The sequence below is a fragment of the Falco punctatus genome, assembly GCF_963210335.1.
Source record: "Falco punctatus genome assembly, chromosome: 7".
In the NCBI taxonomy this organism is placed as follows: Eukaryota; Metazoa; Chordata; class Aves; order Falconiformes; family Falconidae; genus Falco; species Falco punctatus.
The window spans coordinates 68,643,728-68,665,385 of NC_137587.1; the positions used below are offsets into that span (position 1 = coordinate 68,643,728).

Here is a 21,658-nt window from a genome sequence, read left to right on the forward strand (position 1 = left end):
ATATGCTTGCTTCTGTGACTTTAAAGTTAAACAAGTAGTTCTGATAGTGCCCTGATGACTGAGATGTGGACAGCAGCTTGGATACACACTTGAACTGTGAGTAAGTAGGAGAGGACTGACCCATATTCATCAGCTTTCAAATTGGTAATGAAGGAGAATTCTTGTTTTGTGGTTGTACAGGACACTGCTATGTTACAGGTGCTCAGTGGACTCTGTATTTTGTTACAAGAACATATCAGGATGTAGTCTTCATTTTCCTTGATCAAATGCAGTTTAAAATGTGATTTTTAGTAACTCGTGTGTGATAATCAAACCTCTCAGAAGGAGGGAATGGTGTATGTGGCATGTATGTAATTAAAACTCAGATTCATGAGAGTTCTTTCTGGAGTAAAACTCAGCCTGTCTCTGTCTCATACAGAAGAGCCTTGTTTGTTAGTGTAATACCAAGATGATGTAATCTTGTTGTTTGTTTTTGGTTTTTTTTCTCTTAAAGCTTGGTAAAATGCGGCTAACTATACCATGTAGGGCCCTGACTTGTTCACACCTGCAGTGTTTTGATGCCACTCTGTATATTCAAATGAATGAGAAGAAGCCAACCTGGGTTTGCCCTGTCTGTGACAAGAAGGCTCCCTATGAACATCTCATTATTGATGGGTAAGTAAAACTTGAATCAAAATGAAGACTGTACCTTACACACTGTGCTTACTGTTCTTGTGCTGCACGGAATAGAGTGTGCTGAAATCTGGGTGATCTGGCTGGGACCTGTTTTAAGTTACCACGACATTTAATTTCCCTGCTGTTGGTAAAGAATTACTAACCAAGTACCTTGTCATTCAGTATTCTGGAAGAATTGTGGTCATCAAACTGTTACAGTGAATAATAATGAAAGGTATTCCTTCCGATCCTAGGTAAAATTTTGAGCTATTCTGCCTAAAATTCTTGTAGGTTGGGTTGTTGGGGTTTTTTTCCTCAATATTGCACAGTGCTGGATCCGTAGGTGAGAACAGCACATGTTGTCTTTTAATGAAGCAACTGCACAAATCTGGCGTAGTTGATAGCAGACATTCATGTTAGATTAAATAAATACTGCCCCCCCCCCCCAAACGCATCTACAATTCCATGTACAATTTCACACTTGGGGAGTTGCCGTGTATCTAGAAAGTGAGATAGAAATTGATTCCCTGGCACTGTCTGCCTGCAAAACATGAAAAAAACCTACCTAGTACTGGTCTTCACGAAGCAATGCTAAGTATGTGTTCCTGGGCTGGCATTTTAATTCCTTAGATAGGAATCTTCTTTCCAAAGTGTGATAAAGGAAGAGAACAAATGAAGTCTTCTGAGAACACCCAGAATGGTTTATTAAAAAAAAAACCAACAAACAACAACCCAACACCCAAACAAATAAAAATGCTAAAACAAACAAACAAAACCCCAAAAAGCAAAACTAAAAATGCTGAAACAAATAGAACCCCAGAAACCACCTCAAGAACGACTGAGTCTTTTTTAGTGAATATGTGCTTCTATTTTGGTGACCTGCCAGTGAAGCATAAGGTTGCTTGGGATCCCCTTTAAGGCCTCACAAAAAACTCTTCAAGAGACATTCAGGACCTGCACAGGCTGCTTTGGATTCATGGCCTCTGAGATTTACAGGTCCTGTGCTTTAGATCAAAGAGCTGTGGGTTTCCTTGTTCTAGTTTTCAGCCTAAAATAGTAAAGACTAAGAGTAGTAGTAATTAAAACAACGCATTTTCCTTATTTCTTTTTGTGTTGCCAGGTGCAGATGTTGGAGATTAGGTGACGTAATTATAGCATCCCAAAGAGAAGGTTATTTCTAGAAAATATTTCTATCTGGGAAAGAGTGATTTTTCCCACTAATTAAAGCTCTTTCCTGCAGAACCACATGAATAGCCTTGGTCAAATGTTGGAATTCCCACTGGGAGTGATGTGGAGCCAGGATCCTGAAAGTTTTAGGAGACACAGCTAAGGAGAAGAGGCTACAAGTTTAGATTCCCATGCTCAGCCTTTGTTAGGGAGTTGTTGCTTTTATAGAGGTTTCAGGAAAATACTAGTCCTTAAATACTCAGCTATATGGACTCCTTTAAGATGTGGGCTTCCTCAGCTAAATATTGTCAAAAATAAATATGAGTAAGAAGGAGATTATTTTGTTTAAGGCTAGTTTGCATTCTTTCTGTGTTTTCGGAAACAGAGTTCTGTGTCATGAGCTCTGCAGGATTCCACTGTTGTAGTTCTTTTAAGTAAATGTGCAGATTTTTATTTTAGATTTTTTTTATTTTATTTATATTTTAATAAATTAATAAAAATTAAATAAAAATTTTATTTATTTTTCAATAACACCTTTTATTAAGGAAGCAGATGAGAGAAGGCAAGAACAGTGAAAGCTTTTGATGCTTTTAGAACACATACTCACACTTACACCGACTAATAACTGCTTTTTTTCCTCCAATATCTTTAAGCTTTTTTGAGGACTGATATTATATATTTTTGATTGACAGGCTGTTCATGGAAATCCTGAAGTATTGTACAGATTGTGATGAAATTCAGTTTAAGGAGGATGGATCATGGGCTCCTATGAGATCAAAGAAGGAAGTGCAGGAGGTAACTGCATCTTACAATGGAGTTGATGGTAAGTTGAGTTCTGGTGCGTATGGACTGAATGTCATAGTGTTGAGCTGTTAAGTATTGATGTTCCTTTAACTTTTCAAAATGCTCACTTTTGCATGGATGTTTGTAGCTTTTAATGATCACTTGTGAGAAAGATTACTTGACTAATACCTGGTTGGGACTGATGGTACTTTTAAGTTATCAATGTTACGTAATTTTGTTGTCTTTTATTCTAAATTGTAAGCTTTATTAATGATGGCATATAATAAGCTGTGATTTTATGATGACTGTAGTGTTGTTGTAAGCTACAGCTTATAATGTTGATTTACTTTGTATAGGATGTATAAGCTCTTCCTTGGAACATCAGGTGTCTTCTCACCAGCAGTCAAATAAAAATAAGAAGGTAGAGGTGATTGATTTAACCATTGATAGCTCATCAGATGAAGAGGAAGAAGAGCCATCTGCAAAGAGAAGCTGTCCTTCCATATCTCCGGCATCACCATTAAATAATAAGGGGTAAGAATAAAATATACAGGCCAATGCAGAGAGAATATACTTATGATGTAACGTAGTAACAATTTTGAAAGAAATTGCATCTAGAAAGTTCTGTATTTGGATTATATCCTGATTTAGTAGCTTATAGCAAATGGTTTTGCTCTCAGGTCACAAGGCCTAATAAGACTGGAATAACAACTTTGAGTTGTTAAGTGTAACATGATGCAGTTTTTCAGTTGTATTTGTGAAAACGAGCATGAAATGGCACAAAAGGTTGTGGCTTAGAAGTATGTTTTGCAAATCTGGAAATGTTTTTTTCTCCCATAGAGAAATATAAAAGCAGCACATACCGGGGTGGGCGGGGGGAAGGAAGAGAGAGCGCAATGAGAAGCATGGGTGTGGTATGGGAGTGTGTGGGTTTTGCTGGTGATTACTGCCAGTAGCATAGTAATAAAGAAGACCAGAATAACTTGATTACTCCTGAGTAGCCAAGCTGTTAATAGCACCCTGTTTACATAACCATGTAGGGGTGAAAACTGAGGCTAAACCAAAGGGATCCTGTTATTGAAGTGATCGCTACTCTAGTAATGTAAATGGCTCATTGATCACTTAAAACTCCTCAAGAGCTCTTTGGCTGTCTTCCATTGCTAATTACCATGTAGAGTATAAACGTTGTGCTGTTGTACAGATTTGTATGGTTTTGGGGGTTCAATATGGTTTTAGGATCATCTTGTCCTGGCTTAGGAGTATTTATAACATATTTATAGCAGAGATCCCAATACCATTTATAGTGAGAGTCGTCCGTTTCTGTTGTCTGAGACTGAACTTTCTGTTGCTTTTAATTTTGCTAAACTTCAGCTGTCTCGAACTGAATTAAATTTTCTGATTAAAATGTCATTGTGAGAAGAAAGCTTAGGGAATGTGGGGTGCTCATGTCTCTTCCAAGACTTGTTGAGATGCTGTAGCATTGTGATGCTTTTTAGTGAAGCTTTGAATCTTAGTAGGGGGTGTTGTTGTTGTGCACCCATCACAAAGTTCATAACACGTATTGAGACGTTGACTTTGTGTTAAATTTAAAAATAGGCATACCCTGCAGGGAACAGCAATAGAAATCTTCATTTCTTCTTTAGCATTAAAGCCAAGACTATATTTTACAATTGTAACAAGCCTTTGTTTCTTCCAGCATTTTAAATCTACCCCATCAAGCATCTCCTGTGTCAAGAACACCCAGCCTTCCTGCTGTTGACACCAGCTACATCAATACATCGCTTATCCAAGACTACAGGCATCCATTCCATATGACACCTATGCCTTATGACTTGCAAGGTGAGCTTCTGACTGCTCGTAGCTGTAAGTACAGCTCTTCAAGCAGTAATAACTATTGTAAAAGGGTTAAAACATGCAGTTGTTTGACAGTCCAGTAGTTCAAAATACTATTTTCCATCCACAGAGGAAGAGATGGTATTTAAAAAAAAAAAAAAGAGAGAATTTCTGTTACTATCTTAAGGTTTTAAAAGGTTCATGTTTTGCAGGCTCTGGTAGTGAAGAGAATCTGAAGTGCCATCAGTATTGTGCTGGTTTTATTTCAAAATAAATGGTGGGAAAATGGGGAGGTGCTTTTTTGTTTTGAGAAGCTTAATTTCTTTCTTTGGCTCCTTACAGGTTTAGATTTCTTCCCTTTCCTGTCAGGAGACAATCAGGTGAGTCAAGGAAAATCAAGTCATATAGCAGATACTCTTTTCTGAGAAGGACTTGCTGGCATGGATGTATAGGCAAGGAAGGAGCAGATGTATGATGTAGGTGTAAATGCAGGGAAGCTGCAGCTTTATTTTATACACACGAAAACCATGACCAAATGTAAGAATTGTCTAATTACAGGTGTAGGATAAGGCAAAACAAAAGCTAAACATTTCAGCTTCCAAGGGTTAAGCTCAGTCAGCCACTGTTGTACTGTGGAATGGCCCTTGGCCACGGCTGAAGATCCACCAGCCACCTCCACAGTTTTTCAGACCTGAGGTCTGACTTTGGCCATCTGAAAGTGCTGGGCCTCACCACTGGGACCCTTTCAACAATTTGGAGAGTTGGGTAGCTCTTGTTTTTTCTGAGGCTGTGTACCTGTTTATACCATGTAAATGCTTACTAAGATTACATTGGTGCTGGCTCCTCTAGTTCCAGGAACTAAGCAGGTCATTCTCAAAAGTAGTCTGGATTGGCAAGTCCTCCCACTTGACCATTTTCCTCCCGTGCCTCCAAGAAAAGCCAAGGGACTGGGGTGGGCCACCTGCCTTTTGTCCCTTCAAGTCTGTTCTGCAATCTGAAGTAGGAGAATTGCACGAAATGTAGAGAAGTACTTTCATATTGTAAGTAAGACCAGAGCCTGCACTGCAGAATTTTGATTCAGAAAAAGCTATCTTGATATTCAGTAAAACTTAGATAGGAGAGTTATTCTGAAACAAGTTGTGCGCGAGTCTGATGCTGCACTGATATGGCATAATTATAACTTAAATGCTGGGGAACAAGGTTGAATAGCCTGGATGGATGTTTTATCACAGTGGAAAGAAACATCAAGAGCAAAATTAAATACAAGTAAGATTGTATTTAAAATTGGATTCTTGATAGCTAAAGTTCTTGCCTTTCAGGGGCTGCCCAGCAGGGAGTGTAACTTGGGACAGCCCTTGTTGCCGTTGGATGGGACTAAGCGTGTGATTTCTAAATGCATTTTTCACAGAAGTATGCTTTCCTCCACCAGCAGTGATTAGCACATAGTTTCACCAGCTGTGATTGGTCTGTGACTTTTGAGCGGAGGAGAGGGATGGCAAAATGTTTCTTTGAATTTTGGGGAATTTTCCCACCAAGGAATTTTTTGAAGAGGTAAAAAGAGTGCTGCTGCTTACGGTTTCTTACTGGTTTGGGTGTCTTGTGATATTGTTACCTTTCTAGCGTTTGCTTTTACTAATAACTAGTGTTTCCAGTTTCTTTTGGCTTCAGAAATCAAGGGCTGCAGAAATAAAAGTTCAGTGCATTGGTCCATTTACCTTACAGAAAGGCTGAGTAGACGAGCTGGTGTGAAATCCAGAAGCTGTCAGAGCTTTAGCTTATAAATACCTTCTTTTGTGCTGGTCTGAATCAAACCTGTGGTGTCTGAAATGTAACTTGAAAATGTTGTTTTTCCCCCCAGCATTACAACACATCCCTTCTTGCCGCTGCAGCTGCGGCGGTTTCCGCATCAGATGATCAAGAACTCTTACACTCTCGTTTTTTCCCATACGCTTCATCTCAGATGTTTCTCGATCAGCTAAATGCAGGAGGAAGCAGTTCTCTGCCAGCCACAAATGGTAGCAATAGTGGCAGTAACAGCAGTCTTGTTTCCTCCAACAGCCTGCGAGAGAGTCATGGTCATCCAGTTGCAAGTAGGAGCAGCACGGACACGGCGTCTATCTTTGGTATCATACCAGACATTATTTCGTTGGACTGATTTTTGGAGTAAACGAACTCGTCAGAGGAAATCTTTGTGCTTGGTTTTACTTTATGTTAGAAACATAGACAAGTTTTTTTTCCTTTTTTAGGGAAAAAAATTTATGTGTACAGAGAACAAAAGTATATTTTCAGTTTTACTTTTGTATATAAACCTAAGATGGCCTCACTGGTAAAAATAAGAAAAAAAAAAACCACAAAACAAAAAAAAATGAACAAAAACAAGGAGCTTCAGTTAATTTTTATGGATGCTGAAGATTTTACACCTGTGCATTTGTCATGTGAGTTACTTTTTTTTCCCCCATAGTTTGGACACAGATGGCATTATTTTCTTCACAGTAACATAAACAGGAAAAGAGCTGAACTTTCAAAGTTCAAACTTGTGAGAGGTTTTTTTTCTCCTCTTGGAGACATTTACCTTCAGTGGTGGAATCTAATTCCTCCATCCCATATTTAGTGCAGATTTTGTTATGCTTAAAGTGGAATAAACCCTACCCAAACTGTTCCACAGCATCCCCTCCGTTTGCAGGACAGAGCCTTTCAGGAGTGGGTTTGGTTTTTTTGGATTTTTTTTTTTTTGGTCATTTCTGGTTCTGTGTGACCCTCTATTCAGATTTTTTTTTTTAATTCCATGCTTTAGTCAAGCATGTTGCAAGCTCATTAGTGCACCAATTATTCTTGAGGGCCAGACTCAATAAAATCTCAGGCTGAGGAATTACTTGGCTGTGCTTACGTGGGACAAGACAGAGAATTTTTATAGAATCTAGCCCCAAATAAAAGCATTGACACATTGGGCTGTAGGATTTTGTTTCTAAGAACTTACTATGAAATCCTTTTAAAGGAACTTTAAGATCCTAATCAGCAAAATATTAAGCATGTGTCGATTTTGAATTTGTGGAACTGCTTGTGCTTTAAAGTTATCCATGCGTGTATAAATGGCCTATTGAACTGAGGCCTGTCTGTCTGGGGAAACCTACTTTTAGCTGCAGTAGATCAAATTTCTGCTTAAAAGTGAACTTGTCAACAAAATGAAGAAAATACAAATACCAACACACTTTTGCATGGTTTGTGCAGCTGACAATGGTCTTGGTACACCGTCTTCTGAGTTCACATTCATCAGAATTAATATTAAATGTTTGGTGTGAGTCTCTTAAACCAAAAACCAACCCAACAAAAAAGCCCCACCCTGTCCCATGTACTCAGACGTATTGCTATCTATTGAAGTCTCTTAGGGTAGTGGGTTTCAAAATTCAGTTTTCTCTTTTTGGCCTTGTAATTATTTTTATTTCCCTAATTTTTCAGTACAATTTTGTTGAACTTTGAGCCATACTTACTTCCTGATTTCTTTTCTCTTTCTTTTTCTTTTTTTTTTCTTTTTTTTTTTTTTTTAAGTTGTGCATGACATAGGAAATTTTTTTTTAGAACTGATGGGTCATTTGGGCTTATTCGTTCTTACTAAAGAGTGAAATGTGTAAATAGCTGGAATGCAGTTTTTCAGGAGATTCTTTAAAGTAAGAGAAGGGGGAGGGAAGGGAGTGTTTCTCTTGTGTCCCAAAGTCCATGTCAGAGAGTAAATATTTCCTCTGGTGTGAAAAATATTTTTATAACTGGTTGAAAGTACAGGTAACAAGTTTATCAGGAAAGAGAGTTAAGGAATACTAAAATCAGAAGATTCTTGTCTGACTTTTTAATGTCCAAAACTGTTGATTGCAGCTAGTTGCTTTGAGCATTGACAAGGGCCACCTTTTGCCTATGAAGTTCTCTCAAAATCTTGCATTGAATAAAAAAAGAAAAAAAAAGGAAAAAAAGGGAAAAAAGAAAAAAAAATCTTTAATCCAAGTAGCATTAGGTATTGCTGTATGATCAGTCGTATGGTTATTTGAAAGGTTCACATTATGTGGCATCAAAATTGTTTTTAGTGTTTTTACATCATCCCTCTGCCACTAAATAGTTGACTTGAATTTTGAAAACAAATGTTTGTGTTTATATGTATATGTGTGTGTATATATGTATTTATAGATCTGTGTGTGTGAGTTAAAAGTGAGTTAAATAGTTTTTCCCATGCATGTGTATTTCATACATATCTGGCTGATATATATATTTCACCATACACCAATTTTATAATTTATTAAATGTCAGTTAAAAAATAAATAAAAGGATAGAAAATGGGAAATACTTATTTTTTAAATTCAGTCTGATTTTGAAGTGATTAAACCTACACTAGGAATATATCTCATACATTTTAGTCATGAATACTAACCTGGTAACTTCAGAGCATATGCTTTGCTATAATACCGTTTGTAAATCTGGAGTACAACTGCCATTAGTGTAACTGGGAGCATGCGTGTCCCCAGCTTCTGGAACACCTAAGAGAAATTCGGGAGAGCTTGTGACTGTTTTGCCGATGATTGTGGCATTGTTTCCATTGACTGTATTGTTAAAGATGGCCTGAAGAGCAGATTATGTCACTTTTGACAATGGTATTAAAATCTTGTTAATTCACGTATAAAATTAAATGTGGCGAGTGTGTGGTTACGCAGAATCCGGCATCTTTTATGCCTGTCTTAGCTTTTGGAAAGTGAGGTCAGCTGCTGACGTCTTCCGTTTCCTCACACGTTACCCTGAAGGGGAGGAAGGCTGTTCAGTTCACCGTTGTCATTGTTTAACTTCATTGCTCTACAAAGAAGGGACAGAAACATTCTGCAGTCCTCCTTTGTGGTATTAATCCCATATGCTTTGTGAGTATTCCTGTTTCATGCTAGGATGTTCTTTATAGCTGATAATTCTCTGTGCCTCTGACCACAGTTAACATTGCTTGGTAGAAGTCTCAGTCTGAGTTCTGGACGAGCTCCCTGCAGATGTCACTCCCAAACTCAATCTGCGTTAGTTCACGTATTATCAGAGACGCAGTAAAGCAGCCCAGGGCGGCCTGGCTTGCGGTACTGCTCCGTTCGCTGCAGATTGCGGAGTTCCTGTGATCCTTACGCTAGTGCTCTCTTGTCCTCCAATTCTGCTAGAGGTGTGGGGCATGCACCCCTGTGCACGCATGCCTGTGTTTACGTATAGTGCTGTGTGTGTATGTATGTACGCACACGGGTGTGAGTATGTAGCTGTTCGAGTAGCCGGGTGGAAGTGGCTTTGAATTGCTCTTGAGGGCATTACTGATGCATCCTTTAGAAGATGAAAAGCCACGCTAAGCTATAACCTATGCCATGTGTTAAAACCTTTGTAGCGCTTCCATAATGATAGATGTGACGGCACTTCCAGGCTTGCCCCTTCCTCTCCACGGCAAGGATTCAATAAGCCTTTCAAGGACGGGATGACGGATGGATTTTCATTGGACTCTCTTGGACCTGCCTCCCAGTGCAGAGCTAGGGACTGTGAGGAGAACGTTTTGAAAATTAATTCTTCGTTGCAGTTCAATGTTTCAGGGTTTTAAGCACACTTTAAATAGAAAGGGTTTTGTTTTGTTGGTGTAACTTTTTTTTTTTTTTTTTTTTTTTTTTAAACAGAGCTTAGATTTCTAACAAGGGAAAATTGCTGGTGGTCCCCGAAAGTGCTGCTGTTAATTGTTTTAATTAACAAAGGGAAAAATGTATATAAGCAGAATATTAAAATTGCCATTAATTCCATGAATTTAAATCTGTCATTCATTGCCTTAAAACTTTCTCTTAGTTTCCATACGGCATGCCAAACCAGTAAATGGCTTTTAAAAATGTATAGTAGACTAATGTCAGTTTGTATAAAAGTACCAAGTGAAAATATTTATTATATGCATTGGAAAAAAAAATGGTTTACCTATTGAATGTTACCTGTTTATGTAGAAATCTTTAGATGTAATAAAAAGCATTCAGTTACATTGTGTTTCCTGGGGGGGGAAGGGTGGGGGTGGGGGTGGGGAGGGTGTTTGCTGTGAACTCAAGAGTTGCAAAGGTCCCTTTTCAACAGGAATGCTTTGCTTCTGAATGTTTTGTGGCACGGAGTGTCTCACACTTGTCTCTCCAGGCTCTAACAATGCTGCTTTGTTTTGCGAGTGCGGGTGAAGTGCGGCTCCTTTTTTGCTGGCTTTTATTTGGGTAATGTTTACCCACCCAGAGAGGGTGGTAACCGCCTGTTATGATACAGATGCATTCTGGAGTAATCCAAAGTGATTTTGAGCTGATCAATCCCCATGACATACAAGCTTTTATATTGTCTGCAGTTGAAAGGATTTGTTAATCAACTGTTCTGGTCAATAGGGAAGAATTAAGCTGTGTATTGGATCATTTGTAATTTGGCTATTGATGCATATTGGAAACAAATGCTTCTAAATGAACTCCTTGTTTCATAAGCTAATTACGCTCGCGCTCAGAGCAGCCGAGGTTTTTGCTTGCCTTCATCGCTGGTGGTTGTGTAGCGAAGGTCTGGAGCAGCTCTGGTGGGCAGACACCGAACTCCACGCTGTGGGCAGACCTCCAAAAGGCTCTAGTGCGGAAGGGCTCGGTGTTAAGGTAGGTGAGAGGTTTTACGCAAACATTCAGATTAACTGTGAACAGTAAGAAGAGAGTTACAAAGGAAATCCTATCTTCTGCTGTTAGTTGGAACCTGGGTTTTTGTTTTTCCAGTGAATTTACCTTTATTTCACTGTATGCTGGTTTTTTGGAGTGTTACCTGAGTGCTGAGCTGCTTGTAACTTTTAATTTTCAGAGAAACAAGGTTTTTCTGGTTTATTTTCTATCCTTAAAGTAGGAAGAGCTAATGTAAGAGTTGAGGGATACAGCAGACAGGCATGACAAGGTTTATCAGTTTTACATGGGGCAAAGTTCATTTTCCCCTGAAGCATGATCTTTTGCTGTTCAGAAGGCCTTTGATTAGTATCTTGGCATGTGAGGATCCGAGTCCAGGCTTACTGGGTTAGTCTGGGACTGCCGTCTTGCAAGAAGTGCAGGCACCGCAGCTTGGCTCCGAGTCAAGGCTGGGCACAAAAGTGCCGTTTGTGTTAAATACAGGACTGAGAGATACATCCTGGATCTGCTTCCACTTCTTTTCTGGCCTTCAGCATGTTGTTTAATCTTTTGTGCTTTTTCTCCCCCACTATGTAATATTCCATGAGAATAATCCTTGCCTTACCCTTATAGAGGGTATCTGTGCTGAGTTGGAAGGGTTTAGATTTGCTCATACTTGGGGGTTGGGGTTTTTTTACAGTATCTAACCAAGTTTGTGGTAGTTGCAGTCCAGGTTGATTGTGTGTTGCAGCTGCGTGATGGTGTGGGCAGGGTTGAGGCTGTGCTGGGTGCCTCAGCAGGGGATAAATGCATTGTATCTGCTATGGCTGTTGTGATTTAATTGCTGATTATTTCACAGATAGAGCAAAAAGAGTGAGTTGGTTGCTTCAGCAATAAAGATTCAGAATTGAAAAAAGGAAGGAGGGGAAGGGGACTCCCGTGGGTGGAAGCCACAGCAGACCCGCGGGAACATGTGCTCTTCCAGCGCATTTTGCAGGTTGCTGCTTGTGCTGCAGCTGTGCGGAGATGATCTCTCTGCAAATTTCCAACTGATTGCAGAGAGTCTGCTGTATGTTGTTCTAAATTTGTACACCAGACTGTAGTCTTTAACTAAGGCTGCCAAGAAACAGGTGGAATAAGGTCAGTAATAGCTGCTGTGGGTCAAAAGTGGGTTTAATCAGTCTGAAGAGAGATGGGAGGTGTTTTTCCTGTTGTAGAGAAGCTGAATTTTCATGGCCTCCGTTTTTCCCTGCCAGGCTGTCTCTAGGAGTATATTCTCGGCAGCTAGCCCAGTTGTGACAGATAAGTTTACCAAGCACGGCGTTTTCAGTGTGTTGCCTCAAAATGCAGGGGCAGCTTAACTGCACAGAGACTTGACATGGCAAGATAACCGCACCTTAATAAATAATGGGACAGAAGTCCAACAATACAGAGATCTTGTATGGATTGATCTTGTATGTCGGGGGAGTGGAAGATGAGGGGGAATGAGACGGCGATCAGGGATCGTTCTTGTGCTGGGAGACTGGGAGTTGTCCTCTGCAGCTGGTGGGCATCACTAACTGGGGGAGCTGGAGAACTGCTGGCTGCTTGTCTGCTGTCACTGGGGATAGTCAACAGGGACGCGGCCACCCCACAAGCGGGGCTGTTAACTTGACAGCGTCGTGACAGGGGAACATCTGCTTGGGATCATACCCATGGATCCGAGGAATACCAGGGAGCTGTGCATCGTTACACTAAATTTACCACTGTCGGGACATAACGAGCTTCCCAGGGAATCTGTTTCTGCACAAAGGACTGTGTCTGGGCTGGGTGTGTGGAAGCAGCAAATAGTTATGGTTGGTGCTGACTTCTTGGAACACAGTCACCGTTAAAACCTTAACTACAAGTTATCATTTATGCTGTAATCTGTGGATTTAAATGCGTTTTTAAAATAAGAATTATTTTTGTTAAGCATGACACATGTTACACAACAGAATGTTACATTCAGTTTATTTAAATAACAGCTCACGTTTTGTGACAGCATTTCTCCAGAAATGGGGTGGAAACCTGTGTAAGTATAAGCACTGTCATGAAGGCAAAATACGTATTTTTTTTTTTTAAAGGCAAATGATGGTTCCTGAGTCCCAATAGTAATCAGGAAAAATTGAAGTCAAAAAAGTTCCAGGTCCTGCTCTTAACAAATCTCTTGTTTTGAATTTTAGTAGTCGACTGTAGGAAGACACATGATGTGGACAAATTCTTCATATTTTATTGTTCCATTTGGTCCAACTTTAGCTTCTTTTAGCAGGTCATCAACTGAAGGAAAGAGTAAAAGAAAAATATAAGTTTGAGTGGCATATATTAGGGATGTTGTGATCTTCAAAAGAGAGCAATGTAGGATTTGGGGTTTTAAATCATTTTTGTTAGAAGTAATAAGTTCTGGGATCAGTTGGAGGCGCCATCCAGATTATGGTTTTAAATGAGCATCAGTTTAAATGTTGATTTTTATTTCCATGTCTTTACTTTCTGGAGCAGAGATGGCCATCTCTTTGAGTTCCCACATGGAAAAGATTCACAAATTTAGTCCAAATCAGCTTTTAATTGCTCCTGGTAGGAGTGGCTTATTTGGCTTGAATAGCAAACCCACCCCTATTCAATTTAGACAAAACGAAATGCTCATGCAGATTATCTGCCCAACTTTAAGTAGATTTGTGTGAGGCTTGTTAATATCAGCAGGCCTTTAGTGCTTGCAAGAGAAGAATACCTTCTCAGCTGGGGCTCTGAGGCTCTTGCTGAAAATACTTGTAAAGAAGTGGTAACCGTGCAGTTGGCACCTGATGCTTTTCATTCCAGCTTTGGGAATGCCTTGGCAGTGACAGCCGTTATCTAACTTAAAATGCTGCCTTTTGTACAGGCTAAACCATTACAAGGTATTTTTCCTGTCAAATAGTGTCAGTAAAATAGAAGCACGTAAGAAATGAGACACAGAAAAGTGATGTTGCCGAATGAAACTGCTACTGGGAATTCGATGACGGCGAGGAGGAGGCAAATTCCCTTGCTTCTTCACATGACCCGTGACATGCGGTGGGTGGGTGCAAAAACAAGCAGCAGAGAATTCCAGCAGCTTTTATTTGATAATGTTTTGGGCAGCAGTTTCCTTCGATAAAGTATCTAATACAGTCCAGAAGAGGCTTTGGCTTGCGTGCTTGCTGCAGCACGTGAGAGGGAGCGCGGCCAGATGCTGCGCAGAGGGATGGGGCAGGCGGTGTGCTGGGGAGGAAGCTGTTGGGTTGTGGACCGGCATTTATCGTTGGATATTTCATTAGTGGGACACCTGCTAGGTGTTTAGAGCCCATTGAAACAGAGAGATCGTTAATGGTGACGTGCTGATTACCAGCACTCCGTAATGTCGTGCCTGTGCGGGCTGGAGGCACCTAGCCAGGGCAGCGCTGCGGTGCTCTCCCCTTCTGGAATAGGTGCGGGCAAGTCGCCGGAGGCTGGCCTGCATTTTTATTTGAGCTACACGGCTGGGGTTACCAGGCTGAACAAGCTGTGCTTGTTTAAATAAGACTCCGAGTATCGTACTGGAGCACAGAATAATAGCTTTGCAGTCACCAGCTGTGAAATCCAGGGGGAGGGTCATGGGCTGGGGGGGGAGGTTTAAAGGGAAAAAAGCTGGTTTTCTGTGAATAGTTGTGGAAGGTGTCTGTGAGCAGCATAGCCCGTTTCCTCGCTCTGCTGTTGGCATGGGTGCTGGGTGAGATGCTGTTTCCCCCTCTGTTTGCATAGAGGGGTGGGCGCAGCCCCCGTGGACGCGGCTGCTGGGAGGGTTTGGTGTCAGCCTGGGGTAAATGGGGCTGTTGTGAGAGCTGCTGTTACCGTAAGGTAGGTAACAACTTTTTTCCAAGAGATCTAATCCTCCTTTCAAAAAGAAAACCCTGGTGGTAATCAAATGCTTCTAAGGACGTAAATTCAAAAAAATAATGAATTCTTTCCAGAACATTTAAAAATAACGCAGAAGAAAAAGGTGTCGGTTCTCATTTGGTAAAAGTACGTTAAATTAAAATGAAGTGAAGGCTTTTCTGGAGCTGCTGTGAATGAAGGTATGTGCCAGTAGTTAGTGAGCAATTGCAGATGCTAATGAAATTGAGTCTGTTCCAGTATCAAATATTTATAGCAGCTTAGCAGGCTGGAGTTCAGTGTGTCAAGATGAAGGGGGAATTTCTTGTTGAGAAGAAGCATCGCTTCCTACGTTAGGATCTATAGTGCCTCGCTGCAAGTTGTGAGTAGATGCAGAGCCTATATGCCAAAGTAACGGGAAATCCCTCTGCACCTCCCCTATCTTTTTTTAATATAATAATGGTTCTTGCTAGGATGCCTTTAATTAGAGTTAATGTCTCCGTGTCTTCACTGTTTGTTCAGCTCTCTTAATAGCTCTGAAAGCATTTACAGATGTAAATAGCTGCACGAACTATTATTGCAGTTAAACAATTGAAAACAGTTGGAAGACATGCCTCCTTGGTGTGTCACTGGGGAAGCTGGTGACTGCCACTGGACTGACCGACTTTGCTCTGATTAAATCGGAATTGTACTTTGAGCATTAGAAAGGACAGTGCTTACACCCCCAAGGAGCCTGTACAAACACCGTAACCCTGGTAAAACTCATTCCTTGCCTCTGTCGGAGTCACGATGGGTTTTTCTGATGCTGTTTGTGGCAGAGGCTGAACAATTTGAAAGCTCCAGAGCCTGCCCCCTGCAGCGGGGTCGGAGGCGCAGGAGCTCTTCAAGAGCTGGAGAAGCCAAAGGTGATGTGGTTTGGAGCAAGGAGGGTCCAGGACACCCTGTCCCAGGGGTGAGGGGCAGAGGGATGTGCAGGGTGCTACCCTGCCTTCCCACAGGCCTGGCCCCCCTCCTGCAGCCTGTGAAAGCTAGCGAAGCAGGGCATGCACTTAGAAAGTTCATACACGTACATAAAATGCCTGGGGCAAAATCAGCTCTCTAAAAGGTCTACATCATTTTCACCTTCCTAGAAGTTCCCCCCTATTGTGTGCCTTGGAGGCAATTTTCTGATAAATGGAGCAGCCTTTTTTTTTTTTTTTTTAAGATTTTTAAATATAAAGTCCTCCTCTCTCTTCCAAATTGCCCTGGCTTCAGAGCTCACCACAGCAGCCCTCTTGGGAGCCTGCCAGCGCACTGTGTGCTCCTTAGAGCATCCCTGCAGCAGGGGGGACGGATGCTGGCTTTATAAACACAGCAAAGCATCTTGGGGTGAAAAAACATCTTTCAGGGAACAACTCGAGAAAGGGAAAAGGTCTCTTGGCTAGCAGGCAGCTGGCTTACCTCTTCGGCAAGGCACAGGATCTCTGCTGAGCCATCGTGGCGTGGGTAAAAGGGTGACGACAACGAGGAGACTTCACCAGCACGTGAGTGTAATTAGTTGCCGCGAGCTGACATAGCTAACGGCTCTGCTGGGCTCTGGGAGCGCCCCCCGCTCGCTCGCCCTGTCGGGGCTCCACTGGGAGCTCTGCTTTATGTGGGCAAAGTGGTTTCGATGAAGGCACAAGCTCATCGTATGGCCGCGGCAGGGAAGAGGCTGGTGCCAGTGGGCTGGACCTGGGGGCACGACAAGGCACGATGCCCTGGTGCACTGCGTGTCTGGGGCGTGATGGGGGGACATCATGCACCCCCCCAGTCTCCTGCTGGCACAGGTCCTTCTGGCTTCCCAGCTGGAAGCACCTGATCCCAGATTTGACTACAGAGGAAAACCAGGGAGGAATGAAGAAGATGGGGACCATTCGATACAGCTTTGAATTGCAAAATACCTTCTTCCTCGGAAAGCTTCTCTCCTAGTCTTGTAAGTTTGGCTCTCAGCTCTGAGATGGTAATAACGCCTGTCTTCTGCCTGTCTATCATGGACAAGGCCGTGAGGATTTCCTTCTCGGGTTCCTCTTGCTTCATTTGCCTGTACATGATATTCAGGAAAGTGGAGAAATCCAACTCTGCATTCCTGTCTGGAAAAATAAGAGCAGATTCCTCAGGAATGGTTCAGTTTTGTAGTCTGGGTCCAGACCTAAGCATCCCCCTCCTTTTCCCCCCAGTTCCCCTTCCTGGGGCACCTTTTCCCTTTTGCCTGGCTCTGGTTGAGGACCGGGTGGATGACTGCTGGGGGCATTCTTCTGGCCTGAAAACCCATTTGTAGCTTTGCTGGACTTGTGCTCTGAAACCTTTGTATCCAGAATTTTTAATCCAGCCCACTTTATTTCATGATTCTTCTTTGGTCTTTGTGCTGTGCTTTGAATTCATTTGTACATATCTGCAGATGAATATCTTGCTGTGCTTTTCTACTGATGCTGGTTGGACTGGACAGTTTCCCAGCCTCAAAATCCATAAGCAATATGTATGCTTCCCGCTGCTTTTGAAGCTTTTTTTTGTTTGTTTGTTTTTAATGGCACTCCTAATCTGTGTGCTGGATTGACTTTGTTCCCCATCCAGCCCATCAGACTAGGTTTTGGTGACTGCTCTTGGTTATGCTGCATTGCCTGGGCAGTTTCACCTGAGTGTGACATAGCTGCTGGGCTCCAGGCAGCCTCCTGGTCTTTCCTTGTAGCCTCCTGACCACAGAGAAATTGAATTTCTGCAACTGTAATCCGGTGTGTTTTATTCATGTGCTACCGCTGTGCTTTGCTTACCGATCTTGTGCAAGTGCAGGTGTCTCTGCACCTCTCCTGGCGTCGGGCTGGCTCCCAGGCACCGCATCACTGCCATCAGGTCAGAGGCTTTTATCTTGCCTTTTTGTTTCTTGTCGTACAGGGAAAAACATTCCTTGAACTCTAATTAAAAACCAAAACTCTGTTATGCCATGTAAGATTACATTGATCTACCAGTGACGTTTCTTCTCCCGTTGCCCGGCCAGGCGGCGTTGGTAGCGTTCCAGCGGGGATATTGTTTGGTTCAGAGTGTCTCGTTTCAAGGAAGATGATGGACAGTGGGGGAGGACCCTGGGTAAAGTGCCAAGGGCAATTAAAACCCAGGCTTGTGAATAGCTGAGCTAATTGGGGTCCTTCAGTCTAATGAAACAAGTCTGAAAGTGGGACCAGGCTTCCAAATAAGCAGCCTACGGTTAAAAAGTACTTGTCACTGCCTTCATGGGGGGTGGGAGAGGATGCTAAAGGGAGTGGTGGGGAATGCTGGTTTGGTCCGTGCCATGGTCTGTGCAGGGTCTGCCGCTTGCCCCTGTCCTGGTTTGCCACTGGCTGGATTTTAATAAAAGACAAAAGAACCGATACCGTCGCATTTGACAGCCTGAGCGCTGCCAGCAGTGCGAGCCGAGTGGAGGAGAGCCACCGCCTGCCCTGCCGCCATCCCAGCGCAGCATCTCCCCTCCCTCGCTTCTCCCCGCGGGCCTCGCCTGCCTCTCGCCCTCTCCCCTTCCCCCTCCAACGCTGGCTTCTCAGCTTTCAAATAAATAAGGGTTGCCGCTGACCTAGATAAGGATGCTAAATCATATCCTCCCTTCCCATCCCGCTCCCAGCGCGGTGGCAGGCTCCGCTCCTCGTCATGCTCAGCGCTAATGGGCAAGTTGTGCTGCACAGGGACGGTCCTGTCTGTAGAGCAGCCAGGGAAAGAAAAATCAGCCTATTTTGGTGCAATCGCCCTCCACCTCCCTCCTCAGCCTCTCTGTCCCTAGACCTTATTGCAGGCATGAGCGTGGGATGCTGTGGGTGCTGTGGTGGGTGCCATGCATGTTCTGTGGCGTCCCCCTGCCCCAGCCCCCCCCCCCCCCCCCCCCCCCCGCCCAGCAGCAATCTGGCAGAGCTGCTGAGCCCAAGGGTGCTGCAGATTAACAGATTTGCAATAATACTCCTATTTCAGCTTTCTTCTGCCATTCGAGTGGCAAACCCCTCCTTGTTGCAGTCCAAGGCAGGGGTCTGCGTGCCCAGGGAGAGCCCTGGTGCCTCGTGGTGAGAATTCATGTGTCCTGTGCCCTCCCCTTCCTCCTCATCCTCCTTCACCTTTGCTCCCACCATATGTGAAACCCCCAGTACTGCAAACGGTCACCTGAACCTTCTCCTGCCCCTGCTAGCTTGGCCAGGGCTGATGCGTTGGTGGGGCTGGGAGTTGCTGGTTCACCTCTGCTGGTCTTGGTGCCATCCAGCGTGTGGGTCTGCAGGGGGGGGTCAGCTCCCTGCCTGTGCCCAGCGCCGTCTTAACAAAATCAGGGAGATTTCTCTGGTTTCAGAGCAAGCAGATGCCTTCGAAAGCTGAGAGGAGGGCAAGCGAGGGAGCACAAGCCCAGACTGAGACACTTTTGGGGCGAGATACCATTTATATAGATATAAAAATATAAATTCATTAAGCTGATCTTGCTAATAAAAACCCCCAACAAAACCGGAACAAAACTGTACGTACCATTAATTTGATCCTGGGACAGAAATTTTGCCTGTAGCACGGAGGGGGGGAAGGAAAAGGAGAGAAGAAAACCACAACTTTAAAATCTGCATGGGGGGAGCAGTTTCTATCCACCGAAACGCTTCACTCACCATTATTTTGAGGGCCCTCCTTGTGTTTTACGCTGCCTGTCGGGATCGGCGGCGTCTGGTGCTACTTTTCTATTTGATTAAGGGCTAAAGTCCGCCAGCCGGGGTGGAGTGTGGCCAGGCTGTAATAAATACCCCGCTGCTATGGCTACGAGACCTGATCCCCGCCGGGGCTGGATCCTGCGCACAGACCCTGGGAGAAGGGCTCTCCCCAGCCTGCCCCCAGCCTCGGGATGCTGGATGGGACCCTGGGCAGCGATGCTGTCAGGAGGAGTGGGGCAAAAGCTTCCCTTGGTCGGGGGCTGTTTGGGGTCGGGCTGGGTGGAGATGAGCTGGTTGAACGTAAAAGGTTTGATAATCTCAAATAGCTGCACACCTTGCACTAAGCTTAGCTGCTGGGAGACAAATCCAGCCTTGTTGATATCTGCTGAGGCCTCTGGGGAAGGGTACGGGGGCGGGGGGATTTACAGCTTTGCAGCTGCCTGCTGGAAGGGTTTTGCTGGTGGGCAGGAGGTGGCGGTGGCTCAGGCTGAGCCGGGCACTGGGCATTGCTGGGCATCGCTGGCAATGTCACTGTGCCCTGCCCAGTGGGTTTGCAGGGCCAGGGGGGTTTAGATGTGCCCCTGCACACACGGCAGAGCTGGGACACTGCAGCTGGACTGAGAGAAGGTATTTTTGAGATGGTTTCAAAAGCTGCCTATTGTCTGAGTTTTTATTTATTAGCATTTCTTTAGCTCCTCGGAAGGGGGACGCCGAGGAGATGATGGTGAGCAGTGGGGAGATGAGCTGGGGAGCTTCTGGGGTTTGAACCTGGGTGCATGAGGGAGGCTGAGCCCCCAGCTGCTGTGGACTAGCCCGAAGAGCCATGTTTGCTCACGTCTCCTGGTCCCTTCCAGCGCTATGCCACTGCCACTCAGTTGGCGTTCAAACCATTTGAAAAGCAAGCACTAACACATGAATCTGTGATTTCGTCCCATCCTGTTCCCTACAAAAAGAAGCAAGCCAGCCAGCTGGGTGCACCTGTGTGTGGGGTGGGCGATGCTCTGCCTCTCTGGATCTGCCAGTGCTTGAAATACCCCCAAAAGATGCCCAGCAGCTGCGCAGCAGGGCCAGCACCTCTGCGGGGGGATGCAGTGCCTGATGCCAGGCTGTGGGGGAGATCCAGACCCAAGAACAAAATACCTGGTGCCTGTAATGACCAGTATGGCATGGACCGGCGTCTTCCCAGGGTGGACCCTGCTCTGTACAGTGATGTATTCAGGGTCCTTAAACCTCATGGAATTAATATTCTCCCTTCAAAGAGCAGAGCTGCTCCAGGAAGCAACGTGAATCACTCGGATTTTACCACGTTTTTATTCAATGTGTTTCACTAATAGCTTTTTTCTTCTACTGCTTGGATTCTGTCAGACAGGGCACTGGTACAGAAATGTTTACAGACATAAACCATCGCAGGGACGCAGCTGGAGCTGCAGGGGCTCAGCTCCGTCACCCAAGGCTGGAGACCTGGTGAGTGGGAGCAGAAGCTGCCAGCAGCGCAGACCCCCCGCCAGCAGGGCTGGCGCTGGAACTCGCCCCCTGCCCGATGCTCTTTTTGGGCTGTGTTGGTGGGGAATTGGCCCTTCTGCCTCTGCTGCCAGCCCATCCCCTCCTGCACCGTGCCAGTGGGGGCTTCACCCGGGGGGGGCTTGCTGGGGAAGTGTGGCCAACGGAGCTGCCGCGCAGATCCAAGATGGGGCAGCTCAGCCCCTTCCCAGCACGTTTACTCAGCTGGGAGCAGCGTGGGAGGAGGGGATACATCTGTGCCAAGGCACCGGGAGGGTGAGAGTGCTCTGACTTCCCGGGAAACTGCTCCTGCTAAAGGCCAGGATGCTCTCCCGGCCAGGATGCTCTCCGGGCTGGCTATGGGGGGTGTGGGCTCACCAGCAGAGTGGAGCGTTCTGTGCTCCTGCTCTGATACAGGAGGGATTTGGTGCTGTCCTGTAAGCACCTAAAAAAGTGCAGCGTGGAACTGTGTTGTGCCATCGTGAGGGCTGGCCGGGGCAAAGCCAGGGGAGACACCCCTGCCAC

The 21,658-nt window shown here is 44.3% G+C and overlaps 2 protein-coding genes across 7 annotated transcripts in view; one reads left to right on the plus strand and one right to left on the minus strand.

Moving 5' to 3' along the window:
- The window catches only part of PIAS1 (protein inhibitor of activated STAT 1), a 67,278-nt gene extending 56,830 nt beyond the window's left edge, over positions 1–10,448 (plus strand). For 2 of the 5 annotated variants that reach the window (XM_080396956.1, XM_080396957.1), the window contains exons 9-14: positions 494–654; positions 2,514–2,644; positions 2,961–3,138; positions 4,301–4,443; positions 4,780–4,817; positions 6,296–10,448. In XM_080396956.1, coding sequence (XP_080253082.1) covers positions 494–654; positions 2,514–2,644; positions 2,961–3,138; positions 4,301–4,443; positions 4,780–4,817; positions 6,296–6,592 — 948 coding nt within the window. In that variant the 3' untranslated portion in view covers positions 6,593–10,448. Of the gene's footprint in view, positions 1–493; positions 655–2,513; positions 2,645–2,960; positions 3,139–4,300; positions 4,444–4,779 lie in introns of all 5 variants that reach the window. The other 3 variants (XR_013929697.1, XM_080396958.1, XM_080396959.1) reach the window with 3 other exon arrangements.
- On the minus strand, positions 7,933–21,653 carry CALML4 (calmodulin like 4). 2 transcript variants are annotated; one of them, XM_080396989.1, is made up of 5 exons: positions 19,595–21,653; positions 19,464–19,494; positions 17,744–17,884; positions 16,877–17,065; positions 7,933–13,370 (listed from the first exon to the last, which is right to left on the minus strand). In XM_080396989.1, exons 1-5 carry the CDS (start codon positions 19,595–19,597, stop codon positions 13,273–13,275), a joined length of 462 nt encoding a protein of 153 aa, XP_080253115.1. In that variant the 5' UTR covers positions 19,598–21,653; the 3' UTR covers positions 7,933–13,272. The 2 variants fall into 2 exon arrangements, with proteins under 2 accessions (XP_080253115.1, XP_080253114.1); XM_080396988.1 differs by having other exon boundaries at positions 7,933–17,065.
- Positions 21,654–21,658: the final 5 nt, after the last annotated feature.

Excerpts from the sequence above, each read along its gene's own strand:
- CALML4 (XM_080396988.1), bottom strand. Across the intron at positions 17,885-19,463 it reads GTCCCAGGATCAAATTAATG|AGTTCAAGGAATGTTTTTCC; the intron begins GTACGTACAGTT and ends GTTTTTAATTAG. Across the intron at positions 17,066-17,743 it reads CCTGCACTTGCACAAGATCG|ACAGGAATGCAGAGTTGGAT; the intron begins GTAAGCAAAGCA and ends TTATTTTTCCAG.